General features: G+C 39.1%; 1 protein-coding gene across 5 annotated transcripts in view; it reads right to left on the minus strand.

Moving 5' to 3' along the window:
- The window catches only part of ASXL3 (ASXL transcriptional regulator 3), a 130,772-nt gene that overhangs the window by 49,779 nt on the left and 55,902 nt on the right, over positions 1–25,091 (minus strand). For 3 of the 5 annotated variants that reach the window (XM_073331281.1, XM_073331277.1, XM_073331278.1), the window contains 3 exons: positions 13,338–13,455; positions 12,286–12,405; positions 7,321–7,484 (listed from right to left, as the gene is read on the minus strand). In XM_073331281.1, coding sequence (XP_073187382.1) covers positions 7,321–7,484; positions 12,286–12,405; positions 13,338–13,455 — 402 coding nt within the window. Of the gene's footprint in view, positions 1–7,320; positions 7,485–12,285; positions 12,406–13,337; positions 13,456–19,664; positions 20,070–25,091 lie in introns of those variants that run through there. The other 2 variants (XM_073331280.1, XM_073331279.1) reach the window with 2 other exon arrangements.

Consider the following 25,091-nt stretch of genomic DNA (forward strand, 5'->3'; position numbering starts at 1 on the left):
CTTTTAACGACTGTGATAGGTTTGCAGACTCAAAAAACATGGTATTTAAACAAAATGTTCATGTCACGGTGTTTGCCCGGCACCTAGCATGACATTGCCCTGATCCTGACTGGGGCTCTACCGGAACCAAGCAAGCAAGCAGCAAGAGTGCCATTAACACATTGTTTATCTGAACTGAAATGCACTGAACTTGACAATCATCCCAGTTAAGAGCTTGAGCCAACTCCTATAGTCTTTCCATTCACGTACATACTTTTTTTTTTTTCTTTAATACATTAGCATGGTTTTGAGAAATCTCTCACCATTGCTGTGCCACTAGCACAACTTCACTACTGGGAGCAATAGTGGGAAGACTAGTTTAGACAGGGCATGGGTGTATTTTCCACCATGTCACTTAACAGTGATCCGAGCAAGTTGGAAATATGAAATTTGTCAAAATACTGTGAGCACTGAAAAGCTATCAGGTGTGAAATCACTATCAAGAGATTGACTTCAATAGCTATTGAGAGATATGTATGTACTGAGATTAGGACCACTGGATCAGCAAATTAAATTTTAAGGCAGCCACTACATCGTTCTGTAGGGTAAAGATAAACATTTCAAATGTGCCCACTTGACTTAGGAACCTAATTCACATTTTCAAAAGTGGCATAGGCATTTAAGAGCCTAAGTCCCATTGACCTGTCAACTGACTTTCAACGTACGTGTTTTTGAAAACGTGCCATAAAATTAATGAAGAAACACACCCATACAAAACGGAATTTTTTCACATTTGTAACTGCTGTGACTTGAGAAATTGTACATGAATCATGCACTATGAAACTAAATTGTACCATAAAGAACCGTGAAAAAATGCTCATCTTTTTACATTAACCAATAAAATCAAAGGTAAAAATCAGTTAAGGAAAGAAATATACCATATGACGTTCAATTACTGACACAATGGGGTGCGATTTTAATGGCTTTTTAATGTGCGCAGTTGTGCCTAGGTACACAAGACATATGGCACACTTCACCCTGTACTATCCATTTTTCCTTCTAGCTTGTGTGTTTCTATCAGAACTTTAAAATTATTTTAGTGTAGTTCTTGAATGGGTAAACAATTGCATGAGCAATTATAATCAACAACGGAAAGCTCAGTACCTACCCAATGATAAAAAATTTAAAAAGAACAATTAAAAAAAAAAAGAGAGAGAGCATTGGTACAACCAGCTAAAAACAAATATGAATTGGGAATGTGTCTGGGGTAAGATATCTGTTATACAATAATTCCACAGAGAAAAATGTAAAATGAATCATGTGAAAACAATACAACACAAAGGATGAATTCTGAATAGAAAGATGTCATAACACAGAAAGGTTAGTGAGGCACTGCAGAAAATGTCAAAGCCTTTGCCTGAAATAGAGATGCTGCAAAGAAAGCCATCAAAATGATGGGTTGTACTACTAAAAAACGCAGTGTGAAAAAGAAGCTGAACTTGCTCGCTCCTAATATAGCAGGGCTATATGTTAAAACAGTATTAACGTATTAATAAAAATGACAAAAACAAGCTGACAGAGTGAGAGCTGCCAAACCATCTTTATCTCATCCTGTTCTGCTCAAATATTGTAGCTGATATGTACTATACATCACCTTCTCTCAACACTGCGGAAGTACTTGAGTATCTCAACCTAAGCACAGGTAATTTCAGCAGAAAAAACAGGCTTAAAAAAAAGGAAGTTACTTTTATAGATGTTCATTTGTCACGAGCAAAGCAAAAGCAAAGAGTTTTTCAAAATGAAGTTTTGTAGGTGGGCTGGTCCCTAAATCACTTTGCCTATTTGAAAGGAATATATGAAATCAAACTTCTTTCATTTAAAAAATGATCGGCACATTTTTTTCAATAAAGAATTCAAAAGGAGTTTTAGCATGGAGACTTGCTCTACATGTGAAGTGCCAACATTAACCTAATCGAGTAGGTCAATGATGTGAAACAGAAACAAAATATTCTCTAGGTAAAGTTGACCTGAACATGACAGGACGTGACAGTGTCTTAGATCAATATTACTGGCACTGACCCCCAAGACAGGTTTCAGTCCTGGTGTCACTGATCTACAAACAAAAGTGCTTGAGGAAGGTCTTGATTCAATAATTTTTTGGTTTAAGAGGAGACATTATGCAGTGTCTGGTATCAAGGATTTGTTTTTATGAACCTTAAATAGTCACATGCTCTTGTGAATTATTACATTATTCATGTATTTTCCTAATAGTATTTAAATGTCGAATTTTTTGCCTTACTACCTACCTCTTGCTGCAAACGGTAAAGGTGACCTGAATTCAAACCAAGAGATTTATATTTCACTTATATAAAATGAGTGTTGCTAAGGGGAGACTTAATTTTTGCTAGGCCATTTGCTATTGCACATTTTTGCCTTAAATTCTCTGGAGCTGATAAGATCTGTTGACTAATATATGCTGGCAAGCATATAAATATGTATCATAATAATATGTATTATTCTCTCTCATATATATGAGAGAGAGAGAAAGAGAGAATACATATTTTATTATACACACACACACACAGGTATGCAGTAAGTACAAATATTGTAACAGTGATACAGCTTAAACTGGCTCATACAATAATCTTGTTCACTTATGCTAAGTATCCCATAATTCCTTACATCTGCTAAACTAAGCATTTGGCATAAGCAGATAAGAAACTTGTCAAAAATCAAGATACATTTGCTCTACCTTCACTGACCAGTATATGGAATGCTAGTATCCAAAACAAAGATAAGGAAGGAACTCATGGGTTGCATTTTAGTGATGTGTTAAAAGATGTGTAATTTGTAAAATCATATAAATAATACCATCAAATGTGTAACTGGGGGGGAGCACACCTTCTGTGTGAGGTGCATACAACATTGCTGCAGGGGACAGCTCCTTGGAGTCTGGTAGCATATACCTTTTTCCTGTACCATATTAATAACCTGACTAACATTGGCTATTAGATCCCTTGAGTATATTTCATAACAAACCAAAATGTGGTCAACCAATTCACTATAAAATTTTCAACAGCACAGAAGCCCTGGGAGCCCCACCATGCAGACTATGGGGTCCCAGAGCTACCAGGTTCCCTACTCCCAAGCAATTTGCCAAGGAGGCTGACAATATGTCAGGGACACAAATGTTTTCTGGGACCAAGGCTCTGGGGCAGCCCACCAGGCAGATTGCCCCAGAGCCAGGGCTCCACTCCCTTTCACAGAAAACCTCAAAATATTTGTCCCCCCTGCCAGCCAAATCATAGAAAAAACAAATTTCAAAATATCAAAACCCTCTGGGCAACGGAAATACCTTTTTCCACCCAGCCCTAGTTCCAAATTCTTTTCATGATATTTTGAACACAAAGAATGCTGTATGAGCATCTTTACTGCTGAAATAAAATCTAATCAACATGCAACTTGGAACTGTTCAAACATGCAAGTTGTGAATAGCAGATGGCATTCACACATAGATATTTTTCTAACAAACATTCTGGATGTTAAGGAGAAAATTATTTTAAAATGTAGGGAACAATCATACAATCTTTACTCAGGCAAAATTCCAGTGAGAATAGGAAAGAGTACACACAACAATAGCGTTGTGGTGTTCAACCTTTTCCATGTAGGGACCCATGCCCCTAAGCATCTGCTCCCATTTAGCAACATGGGAAGGGTGGGATGGTTGCGACTCCTCCACACCAGCTCATCTCCATATTGAGAACATTTATTCTGAAGTGCAGGATTTGGTCCTAAGCCTTTTTTGGACAAGAGGTTGGTATAAACACAATTAAACCTTGAGTTAATTTGGGTTTTTTTCTTTGCTTAACTAAAAAAGGCAACTCACTTAAGTAATGGTTGCTAAAAATGTTTGGATTTGTATAAACAAATGCATGACAAGTTTCAGCCCAATGCCATTTAAGAAGGTGGAGTTATATAACTTAGAAAAATGGGGTTTATGACAGTAATGACAATTGACCATTCATCATACAGTTGTTCTATCTGGAGCAGTAATAAAGTGTAATTGAGTCTGCACTTACTCAACACTATATTTCATTGATCACCATACATGAAGACAAATAGTATTGATATATTACATTTACATAGCATCTTTCATCACAGCACTTCATATAGTATAGCCATATAGCACTGCTGAAATGCAGTCCTCTCTGGGGAGGACACCAGCCAACTATTGATTGCACAGTAGTATAAGGAGGGGAAAAAAAATTCTGAGTGTAATTGCATGTAGTAATTATCAGAAAAAAAGTTGTGGAAAAAAATCTGTGGAGTTTGGATTTCTCCGGCATTAGCAAGTAAGTGTACAGGTGTTCCCAGAGATGGGCAAGGAATGGGCAGGCATTTGCTTGGCTGACATGGTCACTGGGCACTAAAGTTTTCCTACCCCCAAATAACAAAGCTGCCAGGAGAGACTGGTGAAATTAAGTGTATATGATGGATGAGGACAGCAAGAGATACTGCTCAAGTGGCTGCCAGGGCTCCATTTTCCCACTTCCCCTGGAGACAGGTCTACAGAGAAAAGCCACTCTAGCTTTTCTGCTCCTGGTAGCAGGTGGCCCTCTGAAACAATGACACATGAACACCCTCAGACTATGTCTGTCTAGGCTTCTCAAAATCCCTTTCCCTCTTGCTCCCTGGTGGAGGGTGGGATAAGGGAATACCTTCCCTGGTATTCACTGAGTATGTCCACACTTCGAGCTGGAGGGGTAAACTGTGATTTGAGGAGATGCACCCACAGTAGCTATGATAGAGATAGCTATACTTATACACATTCAGCTTGAAGTACAGACATACCCTTCCTGGTTCTGGGGTTGGAGAAGATTGAGACAAGAGCGGGGCCTGTACAAACACAGAGAGAGCTCAGCTCAAAAAAGCCTTGCTGCTACAAGGAGTGGAAAAGAGCCTGCCAAGAGAAGTTTAGCCTGCCTTAGCAGGAGAGATTAGGAAATTAGAAACCTGACAGGCCTTGTGTCTCACTCCTTCCCGCCAGTAGGTGGTGTATCAATGCCCAACACTCCTCCCAAACATGCAGATGTGAGAGAGTGTCGTTACATTGATCAGCCCACTCCTGTTGCAGCCAGGAGGATGCCTTATGGGGCACCTTTTCAGACGTCACATCAGGAAACACCCACATTTGATATTACAACCTCTGTAAAGTAAAGGTCAGGGACAGGCCTCCAGAACTTCCATCCTCCAAGAGACAAGAAACCCTGAAATGATCATTCTTCCAGCCACCAAATCTGCCCACGATTCCCAAACATGTGCACCACCCCTGCTTTCCAAAAGCACATAAAAAAGAGAACCTGGGTTTCTGTTCAGACACATGAAAGACAGAAAGAGGCATGGGGAAAACATGAGACAAAAGAAAAAAATACTGCTGCAAGAGTATGAGGCTGGCGGCATATTCTTTTAGTAACGACTTTTCTTGGCCATGGAGGAATTGGGTTTAGTTTTGTGGTACTGTGCCTGTTGCACTTGTATGTATTATACCAAAGTTTATTGAAAGAAGAATGAGAAGGAAATGGTTTTGAAAAAAAATCTTAGTAAATTTATATCTAATTTAGCAAACAGTCTTGTTTTTCATGCCAAAAGCTATGCAAAACTCAAAAAAAAATCGATTTTCCATGGTACTGAACATGAGTGCAGTTTTTACTGAATACATTATCTTACATGAAGGTAAGGCAGTAACCCAGTACTGTGGTCCCTATCTTTTTATAATCTTTACGTTAGGAGAATTGTAAATAATGCCAGTAGTTTTACAAATTGAAGTGTGAATGTTTAGCTCCAACTGAATTGGATAGGAAATAGGATCGTATCTAACACACAACCTTATCTCTTCTGAATCACTAACTGAAAGCTGTTAGATAACTGAAAATTATCAATAAAATTTTAACTGCATCACAAATTTAAATCTAGCTGTTTTTCGGCCTGATGAAAAACTGTCCTTTTTAATTTTGTTGATAGTTATTTTAAGTGCATCTGAGGAGAATGAGAATAAATAATTCTACATAACTTCTGATGCAGATCTCGCTTTTAATGTTCGACTTCAAATATTCTCTGTTGACAAAGCATATAGTTTGAATAGTTCTTAAAATATAGTATATACTTTGTTAAGATGTTGAGTCAATCAATTGCTTATATTGTTCTCTATATCTTTCTGTTGCATTTTTGTGGCATCTGCCATTTTCACAAAAACTGAAGAACGAGCCAAGAACCTCAAGAGCTAAAGCCATGAGTCACAACAGTTTGACCTAAGAGCCAGGCTCTGTAGCTGGGGCTGTAACAGACTCAAATCCTTTGTGGACTGAGAACAGAGAGGAAATGTAACTCACTGACTATTTGCATACAACATAAGGACCTGATTTAGCAAAGTACTTAAGCATGTAACTAAAGTTAAGTACATGCCTAGTCCCATTGAAGTCAATGAGACTATACATTCGCTTAAATTAGGCAAGTGTTTAAGTACCTAGCTAAACTGGAGCCTAAATTACTATTGTTCTAACTCCTAACAATATGCTGGAGAAGACACAGAGAGGCTCCTCTGCCCCAAAGAGCTTACAGTCTAAAGGACAGATACAGAGAGGACAACACACGTTGGGAAACCTGAACTAATAACTTGAAAGATTTATCTTCTCCTCCCATGCCCATTTCCATTATCTCTAGTGGAGCGGGTGTTTGACTGGACCAAGTGAGCACTGGTGGGGCTCATGCAAGACGTGAGTCTTTTTAATAGGGATATGAATGAGGTGAGAGGATGGAGGCCTGGTGCACTGGAACTGAGAATTTCTTCCAAAATGGGCTGAAGTGTGGAAGAAGGCATGGAGATAGGAGTGAGAGAAGGAAACAAATTAAGCATTGAGGCTGATAATGTTGGCAGAGTGCAGAGGCTGAGGAGAACATAGCAAAAAATGAGATGTGGGGTGAAATTGTGTAGGTCCTTGAAAGACAAGAAGTTTAAGCTTGCTAAGAAGGCAAAGGGGAGCAAGTAAAGGTATTCAACGGGTTAGGAAGGTAATCTGACCGGCTGCATTTTGGACAGGTTGTAATCGAGTGGTTTGGGTTTCAGGGAGGTCAGAGAAGTGGAGGCAGCAGGGAGGCAGGATATGATCTGGACACAAGTGAATGTTAATTAAAACTCTCTGATGCAGAATAGCTAAGAAAAACAATTATTTTACAAGTTTCATTCTATAATGATTTTGAGTGGAATCAAGTCAGACTTCGTAAATATTCAAAACACAAAAAGTTTTATTAGTAAGGAAGCAAATGTTTTATGTTTCTACTTACCTGCCTGTCTACTTCTGGAAGCAAAAGCAGAAGGTATTGTTGAAAATGCTGAGGTAAGGAAGCAAAGGTGTGTTTGTTTATTAAAGCCCTCAGGTTAGTGTTCACTAGAATAGATCCTGGTGTTTCTATGTCAATATCCTCAGCTTTGGTCCATTTCAAATGTCCTGGAGTAAATAAACAACACATTTACCTTTACCACAGATAACAGAGGGAACCGGAACAATAATTTTTCTCAAAAGTTATTTATATTTTATATAGTATAGTGCAGTCCAATAAGACAGAGCTTTGTGATGGGGAACACAGCTTTCTCCTGGATTCTAGGAGCTTCCTTTTATACATCCCAATGTTCACTTCCTCACCTTTCACAGCATCCATGTTCCAGTCTACACCATGACCAATATTCTCCTTCTTGAACTAAAAGTCAGGAAATCTTGATTTAGCTGAACAAGTAAATTTTCCTGTCATTTCACCAACAGATTTTTAAGCATCTACTGCTAAGCAAAATTAGTTCACACAAGACTGAATGTCTGTTAGAACATATGTGGCTGCCTGAACAGGCTCAAGTGGGTGAAACTTTATTACACAGAGTGAAGTTTTTATTTGTGCTCCTGTACGTGCAGCACATTGTTGTACACCTATCATATTCATTTGCTTTTTCTATATATTACCACTCTTCTGTATTTTTATTCTCTCTTCAAAAACCCTTCATGCATTATCACAACTTGACACATGTGATCACAGAGGAGAGACTGTCTAATTTATTAGTGATATATTAATTTTGTGCAAATAAATTCATATTTTTCTGAATTTTCATAAAATCTAAAAGATGTAAATAGCATACTGCAACTGCAGACTAACCCACTAAGAATCTGTCAAATGGGACAAGAAGACTCATTAAATTAATTAGCTGACCAGTCCCAGCAAGTCCAAAAGAACATGCCAAGTTCTAGGTGAGATTAAAAAAGAATAGATTTATACCCAGAAGGTTCAGTAGAAGTGCTCAAGACAGAAACTGCTGAGGCAAACCACCTGAGATTCTTGTTTGCTTTAATATTTCAAAAGTCCTGCAAAGCGATGCTTCAGCAAGGTCACACCCAAGCAACAAGGTGAGTCATGCCCAAGTTCTGAGGGAGTCCCCTGAAATTTTTTTGTCATTATTGTTAATATCGAGAATACTCAGCACTTATACAGGGCCTTTCATTTGAGGATCTCCAAGTGATTTGTAAAGGAGGGTAGATTATCCCTATTTTACAGATCGGGAAACTTGGGCAAAGAGACCTTAAGAGACTTGTTGAATGTTACTCAGTATGAAGAGTAACATGAATACAAGTACTACAATCTGATTTTTCTGGATTTCTTAAGACCCTTATTGTTTGGTCTCTGCTGAAAAGCTATGATAGTGTCCAATGAAAAGTTTGCAGCCAATTTGCAAATTCTATAGTTTTCCACTTTGAATGAATAGAGAAATTCACAGCCTCCCATAAATTTCCTGCAATTTCTTGTTATTTTTCAACAAGCAACACTGACTGAATGAGATAAGGGTTAGTTTGTCTTCAGCATCGTGTAACCTTATAAAACATATGCTTCGAACATCCTGCATTTCAATAGAGCAAAAACTCCATTAAAACCATTGAATCCCCTGTTATGAAGGACAATCATGTGGAAGAAGTGCTCATTTTAATGAGTGCATTACATTAAATTGCCTTCACCATCTGTTCCACCCACTAACTATACATGCAGAAAAAACATAATTTCCAAGTGTAATACGAGTAAGTATGATGTATATGATTTAAACGCATGTTTACAGTCCTTTCTTTTAACAACGTAGGATGCATCTGTCCTCACGTTTTAGGTGCAAATTGGAGAAAAATTGTTCTCCCCCACTAATATCTTCCCCTTTGATGGAAAAAGCTCATGGAAAGGGAAAAGGTGCTCCTAAAACTAAAAATGAGTTTTATACTGCGGAGTTGCTACCATAGTATCTCCTCTAGAATGAAAGTTTCTGAGGTGGACAGAGGGTGTGATGTCTTGAAATTGCAAATAGCCCAAGAAGCTTTCAAAAAATCCAGTTTCATCTTCACAGATCTGGGGCATACACATGTTGTGTTGGCTCCTTCACCCTGCGATCAACTTCAATTCAGTATTACTGCAGAGACCATATGAATTAGTAGGAGTAATTGCTTTAACAACACAACATATCATCCCCAGAATAAAGTGCCGGTAGAATATTCTAATGAAACTGTGAAAAAAAAACATGCTTAAAAATGTGTTCAGGAGGATGCCAAACATTGAGATGAGACAATACGTCTCTTCTTTGCTTATAGAGAGGTACCTCGGGCAGCCACCTTTTGAATTATTTTATGACCATCAACCTAGGGGACCCATAGCTATCAGAGAACTGGAAACTTAGGTCAGATAAAAAATAGAGCCCTGCAATTATAGAATACACCCCAAAGATAAGAGAAACTCACTCAGTTTATTGAGCTGGCAAAGGAGAAACTAACACAAGTCCCAATAAATCAGAAGACATGGTATGATAACAGGGGCAAGGGAATTAAATATAAACCAGGTGAAAAAGTTTTGCTTCTGCTCCACAGCAGTGAGACTAAATTAGTAGTAAAATGGCAAGGACCATGTAGTCATGAGACTGGTAAGTCCTGTATATTATGCAATTTCCACAGCTGGTAAACAAGGGCAAAAATATATTCTGTGAATTTATTCAAAAGGGTGTAATGAACCCCAAAGTGGTCAGAAGGGTTTTCTTGCAGGGCATACCACAAGTAAATCAGAGAGTACAATAGAAGAAATACGGGAGATCGGGAGAGTCTCTGGGAATTCAGATAGTTAAGCAATGTCTGGAATTGAACCAGGCACAGCATTGGGATTTGGACCTACTCTTAAAGGTATATAGCAATTATTTTACTAGTACCCCAGAACACACTGATACTTACTCACACAATAGATATCGAGGGCCATAAACCCATAAGACAAAGATTCAAGCGTATATCTGAATGGATGAAACCTTTGGCAGAGGAAGAAAAAGAAAACATGCTCAAATTAAAGGTTCCTGAAACCTCCAGAAGCCCATGGCATTCCCCAGTGGTTACTGTGCCCCCAAAAGATAGGGGAATTAGGTTCTGTATAGATTTCAGAAAAATTAATGCTATCTCTACATTTGATAACTATCCAATGCCAGGAGTTGACAAAACACTGGAGAAAATGGACATGGAAAATCTCTCTCAACCCTACATCTAGACAAAAATTACTGAAAGATCCCTCTAAACCCAGCATCCCATTGTAAAACAGAAGTTCCTACACCCTAGGGATTTTTTTTTATTTAACAACAATACCATTTGGTCTATATGGCCCACCAGCCACTTTTTAATTAAAGATTGATGGATAGTCTGCTGAAAGACAATGTATGAAACTGAGTCACATAACTCGATGATGGGCTGTTATTTAGCAAGACTTGGGTGAACTATCTGGTACACCTAAGAGCAACAGTCTAAGGCTACATCTACTCTACAGTCGGGATCGACGCTCTGAGATCAATGCACCGGTGGTCAATTTAGCGGGTCTAGTGAAGACCTGCCAAATTGACAGCAGATCACTCTCCAGTTGACCCCTGTACTCTACCCCCATTGAGAAGAGTAAGGTAAGTCAACGGGAGAGTTTCTCCCATTGACTCCCCGCGGTGTAGACCCCACGGTGACTAGACCTAAAGTACGTCAACTCCAGCTACGTTATTAAAGTAGCTGGAGTTGCATGGCGTAGGTCGACTTACCACGGTAGTGTAGACATAGCCTAAGAATTACTTATAGTAATCAATATGAAGATGTGTTTAGCAAACAAAGAAATAAAATATCCTGTGGGGTTTTTTTTGTCTTTTTTCAGAAAATGGATTCATAAAACTAAAACAAGACAAAGTAAGGACACTGAAGGAGACCAAGGTTCTTACCACCAAAGGAAAACTTAAATCCTTTAAAAGGTTAGCCAGCTACTACAGAAAGTTTATTCCTAACTTCTGAGATGGCTGCTCCACTAACAGATCTCACCAAATACATGTCAAAAGGACTCAACAGACTGCTGAATGTGAACAATCCTTTGTGGAGATAAAGAAACAGTTATGTTATTACCCCATTTTACGTAGCCCAGTCTTTGAAAAACCATTTATTTTGCAAACAGTTGCTTCTAAACTGGGGATAGGAGCAGAGCTGAGCCAAGAATTTGAAGAAATGGAACACCCTATTCTGTATGTGAACAGAAAACTGTTCTTCAGAGACAGAAACACTCCACAACAGAATAGGAATGTCTGGCTTTTGAAAGGTTACTTTATCTCCTCTTAGGACAAGATTTTACATTAATTACAGATCATCCTCCTCTAAATTGAACAATATGAAAATATTTGGTATTTAGCACTACAGCCATTTAGCTTCAAAATAATGCATGAGTCCTAAAATCAACATAAAAATGAGGGTACCATGTCTCATTATGGGATGGAATATGAAAATGTTATTGAACTAACAGGTTTTCTCCTGACAAGAAGAAAGAATGTGCCATTCTCTTCGGGAATAAGAAAGAGAAGATTGGGAGAAAACATAACAGGAGATAAGAATACTTTCCAGCTAGTAAAGAGGGTAATGCAAAAAGCAATAGCTAGTTACCAAATGGCCTCTTTGGAGGCCAAAATGCAACTACTTGGCTCTGTCAAATTTAAAAGGCCAGTTGCAGAAAGGCATGCTAGGAAAAAGATTCCTATATGAAGGCAACCCTGCGGAATTCACAGGGATGAGGTAGCCATCAAAGGAGGTATGCTACTGGGGAAGAGCCTGCTTTTGCATTGATAACAGCATCAGCATATTACAGTGACAAAAGGAACTCTCTAAAGGGAGATTACAGGATTTATAAAAACTTCAGTATTATAGTAACAAATAAAATACTTTAGACATCCCAAGTCCTACTCACCTAAACCAGACTTTTTTAATCTCTTTAAGTGCTGACTTGTTTGTTTTCCAGTTGGAGATTTTTGCCCATGTTTCATTTCTTTATCAGAACTGTCTGCTTCACCATTTTTTGATTCAGATCCTTAAAAAAACCAGAAACACATTACAGGGATGCACTTTATTCCTCCTTCAAAACAAAAACAAAAATAAGGGTTTTCTTTTTTTTTTTTTTTAAACAAGAGCAACATCTAATTTATCTGATACTTGCTGAAAGGTAATATACCTTTTTGGCCACAATTTGATTCCTGAGCACTGGAGGAAATGGAAGGAAAAGTTCAGTAAATCAAGTAAGTTGTGAAAACTAAAGTTTGCTGAACACTGCAGTCAATCAAGATGTTCACTAATCCAATATAAATAGTGCTCTGCTATGATACTCAAGAAATATCTTTAAAAATAATTAAGCTCCATATTATGGAGTAATAAAGCAATCAAGGGAGAAAAAAAATCATTTCTTTGCAAAGTAACTTTTACAAAAGAGGTGTACCTGGAAAATACAATCATCGATCTGTTATAAATGTGGATGTACATCTCTGTAGGATCCTTTTAAAATGAAGCGGCTAACAACCAGAACTAAAGGCCAGGGTTGCACCGTGGTGATAAGAATGTTGCCAGAACAAAAAATCTAATGCAAGGATCTTTGGTATTGCAATGGAGAACTGAGACACAAATTCATACTCACAGAGGAGTTGTTTTTTGATGGCGTTGAATGCTAGCATGTGGTCTTCCATTAGAGTTCCACAGACAAACAGAAATGTTACTTTGCATTCCCTTAAAGCTGATTCTGCTATCAATTGTCAGTTTATTATATACTTTCAGTTTTTTAATAATAAAACAAAGAAAAAACCCTCCATCTTTGACTCACTAGATTTGGTAAGGAAATAAAGAAGTTATACAAAACTACTATGTGGAAATATCATTATTTGCAGCAATTCTAAATTTTGTATGCTACAGATTCATTCAGAGGAAGGCTTTGTGACTAGAACTAATATTTCACACAGTCCTTTAGCTATTTACCTGAAGGTGAATCCGACTGCTCATCAGACACCTTTAATGGTGTCAAAACAACACGAGGAACAGTCTTGTTAACCATCATTGAGACTCCATTTCTTCTTTTCTGCTGTTGTCTTAAAGCCTATAAAAATAACAAAACATAAAAATGCAACAAAAATACTGCTTTTAAGTGGATTACATGAGACATTTGCCTACCATTAAATTGAACCTCCTAAGATAATTGTACTTTACATAGTTACTGATTTTTCAGACTTCACACTAGCCCCCTTTATGTCATTTTCTTTTAAAAGCATAAAATGAGGCTTTTGGTTTTTAAGATAAAGAAGATGCACCTTAGATCATTTTCCAATACCGTTTTGACAACAAAGAAGCATATAACTATTTGCTCTACCTTAGCAGCACAACATGATAACCCATGGAATTTGAAACTAAGACATCCAAGGAAAATAAATGTAAAATAAATGTTTTGAAACCAGAATAAAAATGTGTGTGTCTGCACATCTCTTGCAGGTGCATCCTCTCCAGTATACTGCTCAGTCAATCAAGTTAACACAGAGTGTCATCAGTATGTACAGCATGTAAGGACTACAGTATTGATGCACTCACTCAGCCGTGAGTAGTGCTGCACAAAATCACTGAACATGGCAGGAATCATTTATTTCTGTGAAGGGAATCAGTCCTAATCTTGGAAACCTTGCAGCACTTGGCTTCTGTCTGCTTGACTTTGGGCATTAACCTTCAGAACACGAACATGATGGTGTTCTGGCAAATCCAGGGGAAAATGAGACAAGAATAAATCTCTACAAATGGGAGTGCTTTGTGTTTCATAAATGGATCAACCACAGGGGTTAATAATGTAATACAAAAATATAAAAAGTTTAGAAACAGTGAATATCTGCCAGATTATTTTATACAGAAAAAGACATGAGAATCAAAGGTCTTAAAAATATATGAATACGAACTTTTGCCAGTTAAGATATTTACAAGAATTGAAAGTTTGGAACAAGTCAGAATGGACTGGACTTCAATACTGATCTTCTCTAATCTTCTGCAACCTAAATATTGCACTCTTCTTTTCCTCTCTGATTTGTGTTTTGGTTTTTTAGATGTTACTCAAATAGAGGGCATGTTTGGAAGGACTAAAGGGATTATTCATACTAAACATCAGTGCCTGGATTTATGAAATTAATCTGTAATTCATCTGCAGTACATTCATAAAATATTTCACATAGGTAAAAATTCCAAAATCCTAAACAATTATCTATTGCATTTAAATAATACACTATAAAATACATTCAGCCACATAAAAATATAGTTAAACTATTTCATTAATGTATTAATAGGGTGCTTATCCAAAGGCATCTAAGCACCATGTAATACAAACCAAAATAAAACATCTGGAAATCAAACGAAAGAGAGAAGCTGCTCAGATCCACATGAGGTTATCCCAAAGGTCAGCGCAAGCAGAAACCAGAACAGTCAAGACCAACCCCAAATTTCACACCTCATCTCACCAGCCATACCAGAATGTACACAGTGCCAAAAATTGTCTTGAAACATTTCCCTCAATCCATAGTATTGCCTGGCTAAAATTAAACCCAGATGTCACTTACCCAAATAACAATGTCATTTAGATAGTAAATTTAAAAAAAAAAGTCAATAAAGGATTAATTGAAAAGGAAGCAAAGTTGTGTGATATCAGTCAGCATACATACGTAACCACAACTCATCTCTCTTTATTAACTCCCTTAGCAGCTTCAAATACATGTTGAACTGCAGGGAGAGGAGATTATAAACCTGCAATCTCCTACGGGGAGACCCCTAAAGTGAAATTGAGCCGGTGCCCGTGACCAGAGTCCACCCCCTACCAAGACTGAGCATATCCATTCGGGAGCACTCTCACTCTCCCTCCACCATGGACTTCAACCTTGTCATCAGCACCTGATGGAAACCAGTATTTTGTATATATTACACAGAAAATGCAACAGAGGCATATTTGCTTTCTGATGAATCAGTTTGATGGGCGAAAGTAAGAGATGGGGTATTCTCCATCCACAAGAAGTTTCAGTCTATTTCAATCTAACGTAGCCATTTTCTAATGAACCCATAACCAATGTATCTGGGCATCGAATACAAAGTTACGCTTCTCTTCGTCACTCAGATTTATTTTTAATTTAAATTTTCATAATTTATTTGTTTTGAGACCCATGGTCTTCTATTTAACAATCAAGCAGCTAACTATGGGAATGATCCTGGAAACTTATTGCCATGCATGGATCTTTCCTTGTGTCTGGAGCCCCACCTGCAGTCCTGGTGGAGGAATTGAAATAAAGGTCCGTACACGTGGATACGTGCAGGATTGGGCCCTAGGATAATGAAAGCTATAAAGCTACATGTGCATTGTACTTTTACTTTAGTTAGTTATAAAAGTACCAATGAAGAATATGGTTTCCAGCGAGGAAAAAATGTAAAACTACTAACTCAATCCATGCCTGTCCTCCCTCCAACCTCCCAAAGGAAAAATATGGAAAAAAACTGAATAATTTAAAATTGATATCTATTGTAAAGCAATGTCTGGGTTTTTTGTCAGCCCACCCTGTTTGCTGGGGGATGCTAATCCCTGCTGACTCATCACAACAGACGGAGCTTGTCACTTCCACCCTAGATTTAAGGCCCTTTGGGCAGTGGGAGCTGAGGTCTAGCACTGAGAGGTTTTTGCAAGAAAAACGTAGGAAGAGACAAGATTAGGAAGACATCTCAGTCAGAGGTTTATGTTTTTATTGTTATTCTAGTAACCAATAAAACCCAATTCCAGAAAGAATAAGTTTGGACTAAAGAAGCGTGTGCATACTCTTGCAAGGTGGAGACTCTACCTGCATACACCTAACCTGAGGGGTATCAATTTTAGGATACAAGACTACTGAGAAGAATCTTGTATCCTAAGATTAATTAGGATAAAAGGCTGTAAAAGGCAGAGTCCAAAAGAGAACACAAATTACTTGATAAACAGCCTACTTTACTAACTGTAGAATTCTAATTCCCAACTGATTTCCATTAAGTAGTCACGAAGGAAAGCTTGCTTTTTTTTTTGCCCCCACTAGAGAGCAGCAATGCACTGGAGGTTTCGTGGTATTTCCTAAAATACAGGCCAATTATATTTAACTGATTTTAAGGTGGGAAAGACTCTGACCCAGGTGGGAAAATGGCTGTTCTCCCTGTTAACAACTGAAAAAAGCCTCCCTTAGGGGAGGAATAAAAGAAAATGATATCAAGCCAAACAGTAACTGGGGAGAAGAAAAACCACACACACCCTAAAGATGGTGTAAATTCCTCTCCAAACCCAGAAGATCAAATCGTCAAGTTTTGTGTTTGTACCTTACACTGCTCTGAAATCTGAGTGAATTTTTTACATCTCTACAATTCATAAAGAAACAGTGCAGCACACAGATAAAGAATTAATACCGAAAAACACTTCTATTTGAGATTAAACGCATGACATGCGGAGAACGTTAAAAAATCAGTTATTAACAACACAGCTATGTAACACTTGGTTGCATCAGGCAACATCATCCTGGATTGCTACTTTGTGCTATAAATGTCAAGTCTACATTCTGAAACTTCTATCATGAAACATAACCTTTGAAATTTCACACATTATGGATCAGAAATGTTAGGCTATGGAATTTTTCTGGTCTGACATATGAAAAACAGGATCTATGCCATGCTGAAGAAAATCTATTACGCAAAATAAATGAGTCCACACCATGACTATGGATTCTAAATTGGAAAAGATGAAACAGATAGATTTATACTGTATCACCAATTCATTTCACATCACCATAAATGTAGTGAAATTCATAAATCTTTGTCCCTTCGCTTACCCTATTCTGCTAGCCAAATTAAAGAAGTCTAACTGCTATTCCTCCATTAAACTAAAATCTCACTGACAACTTTTTTTCACAGATACTAAAAAAACCACAGCAGTGAGCATTACAACATACTTCCAATATTCTTATGAGGCTGCTACATGCTTAAGCTTTTTAACACACATTAAAAATGTTGAATCATAAATACATAAGTGCAACACTAAGCACTTTGTACAATAGTATTATCTTAAAACAGTCTCTTGAAAACTGCTACAGAATATAAGAGTAAGATCCAAATACATGGAAGGAATTTATTTATTACATGCTAGACCAGTGGACCAGGATTAATAACGTATGTAAGAGTAATGGTAAATAATTTTGAGAGGCAGGGCAGTCCAGTGGATAGAGTACTGGACTTGAACTCAGAAGACTTGGGTTCTAGTCTCATCTCTGCCACTCATCTGCTGTATAACCCTGAGCATTACACTTCTGTATCTGTTTGGATTCCCACCTTTTGTCATATCCATTTAAACTGCAAGCTCTTTGGGGCAGAGCATTCTTCTGAAATGTATTTGTATAGTGACTAGCACAATGGGGTGCCATTCTTGGTCAGGCTTCTATATGCTACTATAATACAAATTAACTGAACATTATGTACATGAGTGATGGCATGGAGGTAAAATGCAATAAAACATACAGCAGCATGTGTGTGTTAAACCTGCATTACTTCTTCTACAAGAAGCTTGATCATACATCCACAACTACAATTTCCATGGATCATTGTAGTACAAAAGTAAAACTATTTTTTGTTGCTTTTCAACAGCACAAAGAAATTGGAAAGACAAAAGGGCTCATGTTTGTGTTAAATAACCATTCTGACTTGCATAAGAATCGGGACAAAGATGGCATGTGCATCAGTTAACTCACTAATGATTTTACTTTCAAAAGAAGAGAGTTTGTTTCAAAACAAAAAATGGTTTGTGTAGTATTAAGTGGTTAACAGTGATCAACTGAAAAATCTTCTATGGAGAAAAACTCTCTCTCTTCCAACTTAGCAAAAAGCAAACAAGCTACACAGGAAGCAGCTTGTGTCATATGTTTTTATTTTAATAAAAAGACTGGACTATATTAATGTGATCTAGATACTGGTTAGTTTGCACTTGAAGGGTCTACATGGTGCAGTGCAGCATGCTAGTACGTGCTGCAATTTACAGCCCCACGGTCTGAACTGCTGAGTCATGCAGACTATTTTGTAATTAAAATAAAAACCAAATCACCATTTTCCTTCAAACCAAACTCCCCAACCATGGAGCACAGACCACACAAAGGATATGCTCAGCTAGATTCTCTTTCTGTTTCTCCTAAATAAAACATGTATCATGCCACTTTTAACTGAACTAGTGACATTACATCAATGTAAATGACAACGGTGCAATGTACCTTGCTTCTCCACAGACCTGCCCCATGCCCACACACAGCATGCCAGTCAACAGTGCAGGCACACTGCCATCTGGGTACCTATCCCATAGTCGCCAGCATAGCTCCCTAAAGTAATGGGTTGAGAGAGATTTGGAAAGGCTTCTTTGAACCCAAGGGAGTCGTGGAATAAGGTGGTCCAACTTCCATATCTCCCTGGGAAACACAGCCATTTCTGCAAAATATTTTCAAAATGGAGGTCAGGCTGAATGGACAGAGCTCATTATTTGCCCAGGGAGAATTTTCTGCTGGAGGCCATGAAAATTAATGGCCAGACATTACATGTGGCCCAGGAGAGGCAGCAGGGGATGTTCCAGTGGAAACTTAGATGAGCAGTGCATGGAAAACATGGGGGCAACTTGTTTGTCGAGAGAGAAGCTTGAGCCATCCTCAGCCTAGCCTAAGTGACTCCATAAGTGACTTAAAAGAGAATTTTGTCAAGCCAAGTGCTACATTTGTGACAAGACCATCACCACAGACTGGTGGACAGAGTTGTTCAAGACTTTGGAGAAGCAGCAGTGGCTGCAAAACTTCTAAAGAAGTAAGGAGAGCTTTTAGCTCCTGTCTCAAAAGCTGACCCCAACAATGCAGCAGTGGTGGATTTGACCTGAGGTAGTTGCTAACATAAGGATACATTTTTTGATACATTTTAAAATCCTTATATGATTTTGGGTGTGGGAAATGGTAAAGGAGAGAGGTGCCCAGAAGGATTTAATATGGTAATGTTTCAAGCTTAAAACATTTTTCTTAATGAAATTTAAGAGAAAGAAATCCTGAAAACCATGTTTATTAAAACACAAAACATGCAGGCCTGCTGCAATAAGCATTCAATACAATTAGCCACAACCCCCCCACAGTTAGTTATTGGACACAATATGAACAGAGAATGAACCTGCTCCTGTTCTCTTTTTCCTGACAATAGGCAGGGGTTGAGTAACATGAAAATGACCAGGAGGCAAGTTCTATAAATACTGCTACTTTCCCATACCATGGCACTGTCTTGAGGAGCTGGTGTCCACGCACAGGGACCTGTGGAAGGACACATCATGCACTTTGCTTTCAGGCTCTACATGTACTCCCTGAAGAGCAGCCTCCAGAACACTCGTGCTTCCAGCCTCATTTTCCTGTCATGATCATTTTAAGTCATGACTTCTCAGTTCTCTTCCCTATTCGTCTTGGAATTCAAAAAAGCAACTTAGTTTGTCCTCCTCACACTTCTGTTTCTTGGCTGCATTTAGTAAGTTCTATCACTGTCCCTTTCCATGTTTCCCTGAAGGTAAAGAAACAATTCATCTCCCTCATTTTTCACCTGTTGACACGAAGATTTGTCAAGCAATCTGCCTCTTGTGTTGCCAGACGTCTGATCACACTCTGCTTATGCTGAGAGCTAGCATTTCCCAATTGTGGCCTGGATGCAGTGGTGGTTTCTAAAATGAAATATAAGGAAATGGTTAATATGCACATTAACAGACTAGACCTCTTACAATACCAAGAATGCAATACAAGCAACGATTTTAAGTTCACTTTGGAATTCCAAAGCCTCCAAGGAAGACACCCTGTGCTAGGATTAGAGATGGTAATGATCATCTCCCTAAAATTTATTTATTTTTGTTCCCTGATGAAATTTTGGGTTAGCTGGAAGGTGTTTGAGTGTGTTCCCGGTAGGAGGTAAAGGATGTACATTGCAGTACAGTGAGATTAACACTGGGTTACTTACTGCAGACTGCAAGATTCATGGAAAGACCCTCTGCACTAGATTGTAGCAAAGTAAAGGAATTGCTATTAAGGTGAGCGTAAGGTGGCAGGGGGAAGAGAGGCTGATATATTTGCTGTACTTATTTTCTCAATTGGTAACATAGGATGTGCAATGGAGCTGAAGAAAGTGAAGCGAGTTTATAGGAGGGTAAGGGAGTTTGGGAACTGAATTAAGGATGTATGTCTACAGCACTGTCTTTCCCAGAATATATTTTTTTAGAACATTTGGGAAACTTTGGGCTAAATTACATCAATATCTGATAGGCCAGTATCTTGTGCGGACTGACAGAGCCATGCTTTCACTGCTCTGGCCTATAGCTGCTTTAAAGCAGGTTGCTACCTGATAATAGCTTGGACTTGTGTCCCATGTATGTGATAGAAAGACAACGTGAAATGTAGTTGGAAATAGATAAGTGCTTTATGTCCTCTTACCCAAAAGCAGCATGTGGACCAAGCCATAGTCCCCATCATGTAGCTTTCTGAAAGCATTCCATTTTGCCATTTTTAATATATCTGTGTTTCTGTAACTTTATTTTTTAGCTTTCCCTGCTTGGTCATCCTGTTGAGACTGGTCTTGTGGCATGGCTCAGAAACCATTATGCAGAATTTGCCAAGTACTTGTATCCTTACTTTGAACAGCAAGTGTAGCTGACAAATGGGGTGTTGTGCGTGGGGCAAATGGAGAGGGCTCCTGACTCTGGCAGCGTTCACTGGAGGAAGGGGTATGGAGCTGCCATTTTTGCTACCACAGCACAGCAAGTGGAAGGGTTCCTTCCTCCCTCAGAAGAGACTGCATCTACCCATTTCAAGAAAGTTATAGCAGCGCTCAGATGAACCCAGCCATCAAGCATGCAGATAAAGCCCAAAGCAGTAAAAACAGCAGCAGCAACATACCTTGTGTGGAGGTCCCCTTATTTCCTGAGCATCACATCCTCCCAAACCCACTTGGCTGCTGTCTCTGGAACTTGTCTCAATCAAGAGGGCTTGAGGCCCCAGCACAGTCGCAGACATGTTCTGGCCCTCACTCTGATTCTAGGCCTGGATGAAGGTGTCCTTCTCCTCTTCCTCCCACAGCATGCTGCTGGGTGCCTTGGTGCTGTCAAAAAGGAACTCCACTCCAAAGGGCTAAAAGTGAGGCAGATTTTCTTCCCTGCCTGGAAGATCTCCTGGCACCCTAGGCATTGTTGCACTGCAGCTTCAGACTCTTTATCTTCTCCTGGCACTGTCCCATGGAGCAAGTGATAAGCTCCTGGGCAAAATGCTTTTACACCTGGTCACAACAGAGTTCAGCAGATACTATCACTTCACCATCCTTGTGGTTCACAAGCGTCCTGTGTCATCTGCATCAGACCAGTCGGTAGATATGCTCATATGATGGCTTCTTCTGAGAAATGCCCCAAGAGCAGCTTGGTAAATGTAGCAATCACAAAGAAGTGGATGCTAGTGAGAACGTGTGTGCCATGAGATCTAAAGTGGGTGCAGCAGCTCATTCAGTACAAGTGAGGGACTTGCAGAAAAAACTTGACCCAGATCAATAGAACAGAAATTTTACCAGAGAGGCGCACTGGAAGATGGAGTAATTGCCCATCGCAGCTGCTATGCCAGAACTTGAGGTCTGTACTTGAGTTAACCTTGCTCACAGCAAGTGCAACTTACAGAGCAGTGTGATCACCTGTGTTCCATTGGTAGCAAGTGTGTGTGTGTAGATTGTTACTTGCATGGTAGGAGATCCTCACACTGGTTAGCAGGCCAAAATCCTCTAGTGTAGACAAGATCATAGAGGGCAAAACAACAAGGGAATGCATGCCACATCCCCTCCCCAATAGTGTTGGATAAGAAGAGCTGTGTGGCATGCACCTGCCTCCAAAAGCAAGGAAGAAATAAGAATCTAGCAAAGGAGAACCTGCCAGCAGAAGCCACACATAAATGGGAGCTCTACCTCAGGAACTATTTTAGAGCAAGCCATCATAAACTAGGATCAAGTTGTTAAACCTTCCATTCAGTTATAATCAAGAGCAAAGTCAGGTGATGAAAATCCCCCAACCCTCCACAGAAGGGGAGACTAATGTGCCAGGTACTGGAAACACACTCAAGACTGAAATACTCGAAACATTTGCCCCAAAAGTGTAACACAAGAGAGAGGGTTTCAGAGTAACAGCCGTGTTAGTCTGTATTCGCAAAAAGAAAAGGAGTACTAGTGGCACCTTAGAGACTAACCAATTTATTTGAGCATAAGCTTTCGTGAGCTACAGCTCACTTCATTGGAGTGCCACAAGTACTCCTTTTCTTTTTACAAGAGAGGGTGGCAATACTAAAAAGCTCCAGGGATTGGGACATTAACACAGGCCTTGCAAGATGAGGACACGAGATGCGAGCTCTGACACAGACTCTTAGAGTGGACTACCACCGCAACCTCCCCTATCCCTGAATAGCAGAGCGCAGAAGTGACTAAGCAAAAGTGCCCATCCCCCACTGCCATTCTGACCTAGTCATGGGCAGGACCCAGGGCTCAAAAGGTGCCCTCCTTCTCACACCACAGGCACAGCCACAGAAGCATGGTGATACTGGAACAAATCCCAGTACACAAGGGGAGGCATGTCTTAAAGATGCAGAATGTTGCAAGGGAAACTAAACCTACTCTGAGTGGTCTAAAACAAAAGATTTCTAGAAATCTTTATAAAAAACAACCCAAACTCCAACATAACACTCTAAAGCCAACTCCACATGATTAGTTTGGTTTAATAACTATATTAACAGAGCAGACCACTCCACCTGAGCTCAGATCTTCAAGCAATATTTCACATTATCAGCTGGACTTTCATTTACATTTAATGGGCAAAAATTAAGCAAAAGATCAATATTAATTAAAAAAATCTTCCCTTATTTAATATGATGAAGGGGAAAAATGGTTGAAAGAATGCTTTGTGGACTGCCATTTTGTGAGGGACTGTTTTATTAATGAAAAAATAAATGTACAACTAGGCAAGTGCTCACTGTGACACTGTACAGCATAAGTAGCTCTTATTAAGAGCACAATGAAGGTTTAGCTTCTTGGTATTGCAGAATAGAACCAGTAAGTTAATATCAGTTGGTGGAGTGCCACATACAATTGCCTAATGTTTCTGTGTATTCAAACATACTGCAGGCTATTCTCTGTGCAAAGACGACACATTATGTGTCCATAACACCAATACAAACCCTGAAGAGAGGATATATGGTAGGTGAATAAACTTTCAACAGCAATTTTCTGAACAAAATTGCTATTGAAAGTTCATTCATCTATCTTATAGGATTTACAATACTGGATTATATCAAATACAGCATCTTGCCTGTGGCAGTGGCCAATACTTGAGGCTTCATAGTCAAGTAAAAAAAAGTGCAAAAAACCTCATCACCTCAACACACCTAACCAATTGTGCCATGTTGTACATGATGTAAACCATTCTTCACAGACAGCTGTAATAATAAACTCACAACCTGACGAATAAGATCTAATTACCATAATCTTAATTACAGCTGCTTTCCATTCTTTCTATTGACTACTTAGCATTCTGGTACTCTTGCAAACCTACTGCCCTATGGACAGTTTTGCAAGGACTTCCATCTCGGATATGAATTTTTATGTTAATAAAGCTTCTGTAATTGCTTTTGGTCTCTGTTCATTTGTTTTATTTTTGTTTTCAGCATTTTCCATCCCCTTCATTCCCCCAAAAGCAAGTAAGTGACAAATCTGACCCTAACTGTTTAAATAAATGTTGACTCTTTTCTACTCTAAAGGTTAGGAGTTCATGTAAAACAGTAGTGGCTTAAACACCATCCTGGCCACTATGGAGGTAGAAGCCCTCTACTCCAACATTCCACACAAAGATGGACTACAAGCCGTCAGGAACAGTATCCCCGATAATGTCACGGCAAACCTGGTGGCTGAACTTTGTGACTTTGTTCTCACCCATAAGTATTTCATATTTGGGGACAATGTATACCTTCAAGTCAGCAGCACTGCTATGGGTACCCGCATGGCCCCACAAGTATGCCAACATTTTTATGGTTGACTTAGAACAACGATTCCTCAGCTTTCGTCCCCTAGAACCCCTACTCTACTTATGCTACATTGATGATATCTTCATCATCTGGACCCATGGAAAAGAAGCCCTTGAGGAATTCCACCATGATTTCAACAACTTCCATCCCACCATCAACCTCAGCCTGGACCAGTCCACACAAGAGATCCACTTCCTCGACACTATGGTGCTAATAAGCGATGGCCACATAAACACCACCCTATACCGGGAACCAACTGACCGCTATATTTACCTACATGCTTCCAGCTTTCATCCAGACCACATCACACGATCCATTGTCTATAGCCAAGCTCTACGATACAACCGCATTTGCTCGAACCCCTCAGACAGAGGCAAACACCTACAAGATCTCTATAAAGCATTCTTACAACTACAATACCCACCTGCTGAAGTGAAGAAACAGATTGATAGAGCCAGAAGAGTACCCAGAAGTCACCTACTACAGGACAGGCACAACAAAGAAAATAACAGAACGCCACTAGCCGTCACCTTCAGCCCCCACCTTAAACCTCTCCAGCGCATCATCAAAGATCTACAACCTATCCTGAAGGATGACCCATCACTCTCACAGATCTTGG

Source organism: Lepidochelys kempii, chromosome 2 (genome assembly GCF_965140265.1).
Source record: "Lepidochelys kempii isolate rLepKem1 chromosome 2, rLepKem1.hap2, whole genome shotgun sequence".
Classification (NCBI taxonomy): domain Eukaryota; kingdom Metazoa; phylum Chordata; order Testudines; family Cheloniidae; genus Lepidochelys; species Lepidochelys kempii.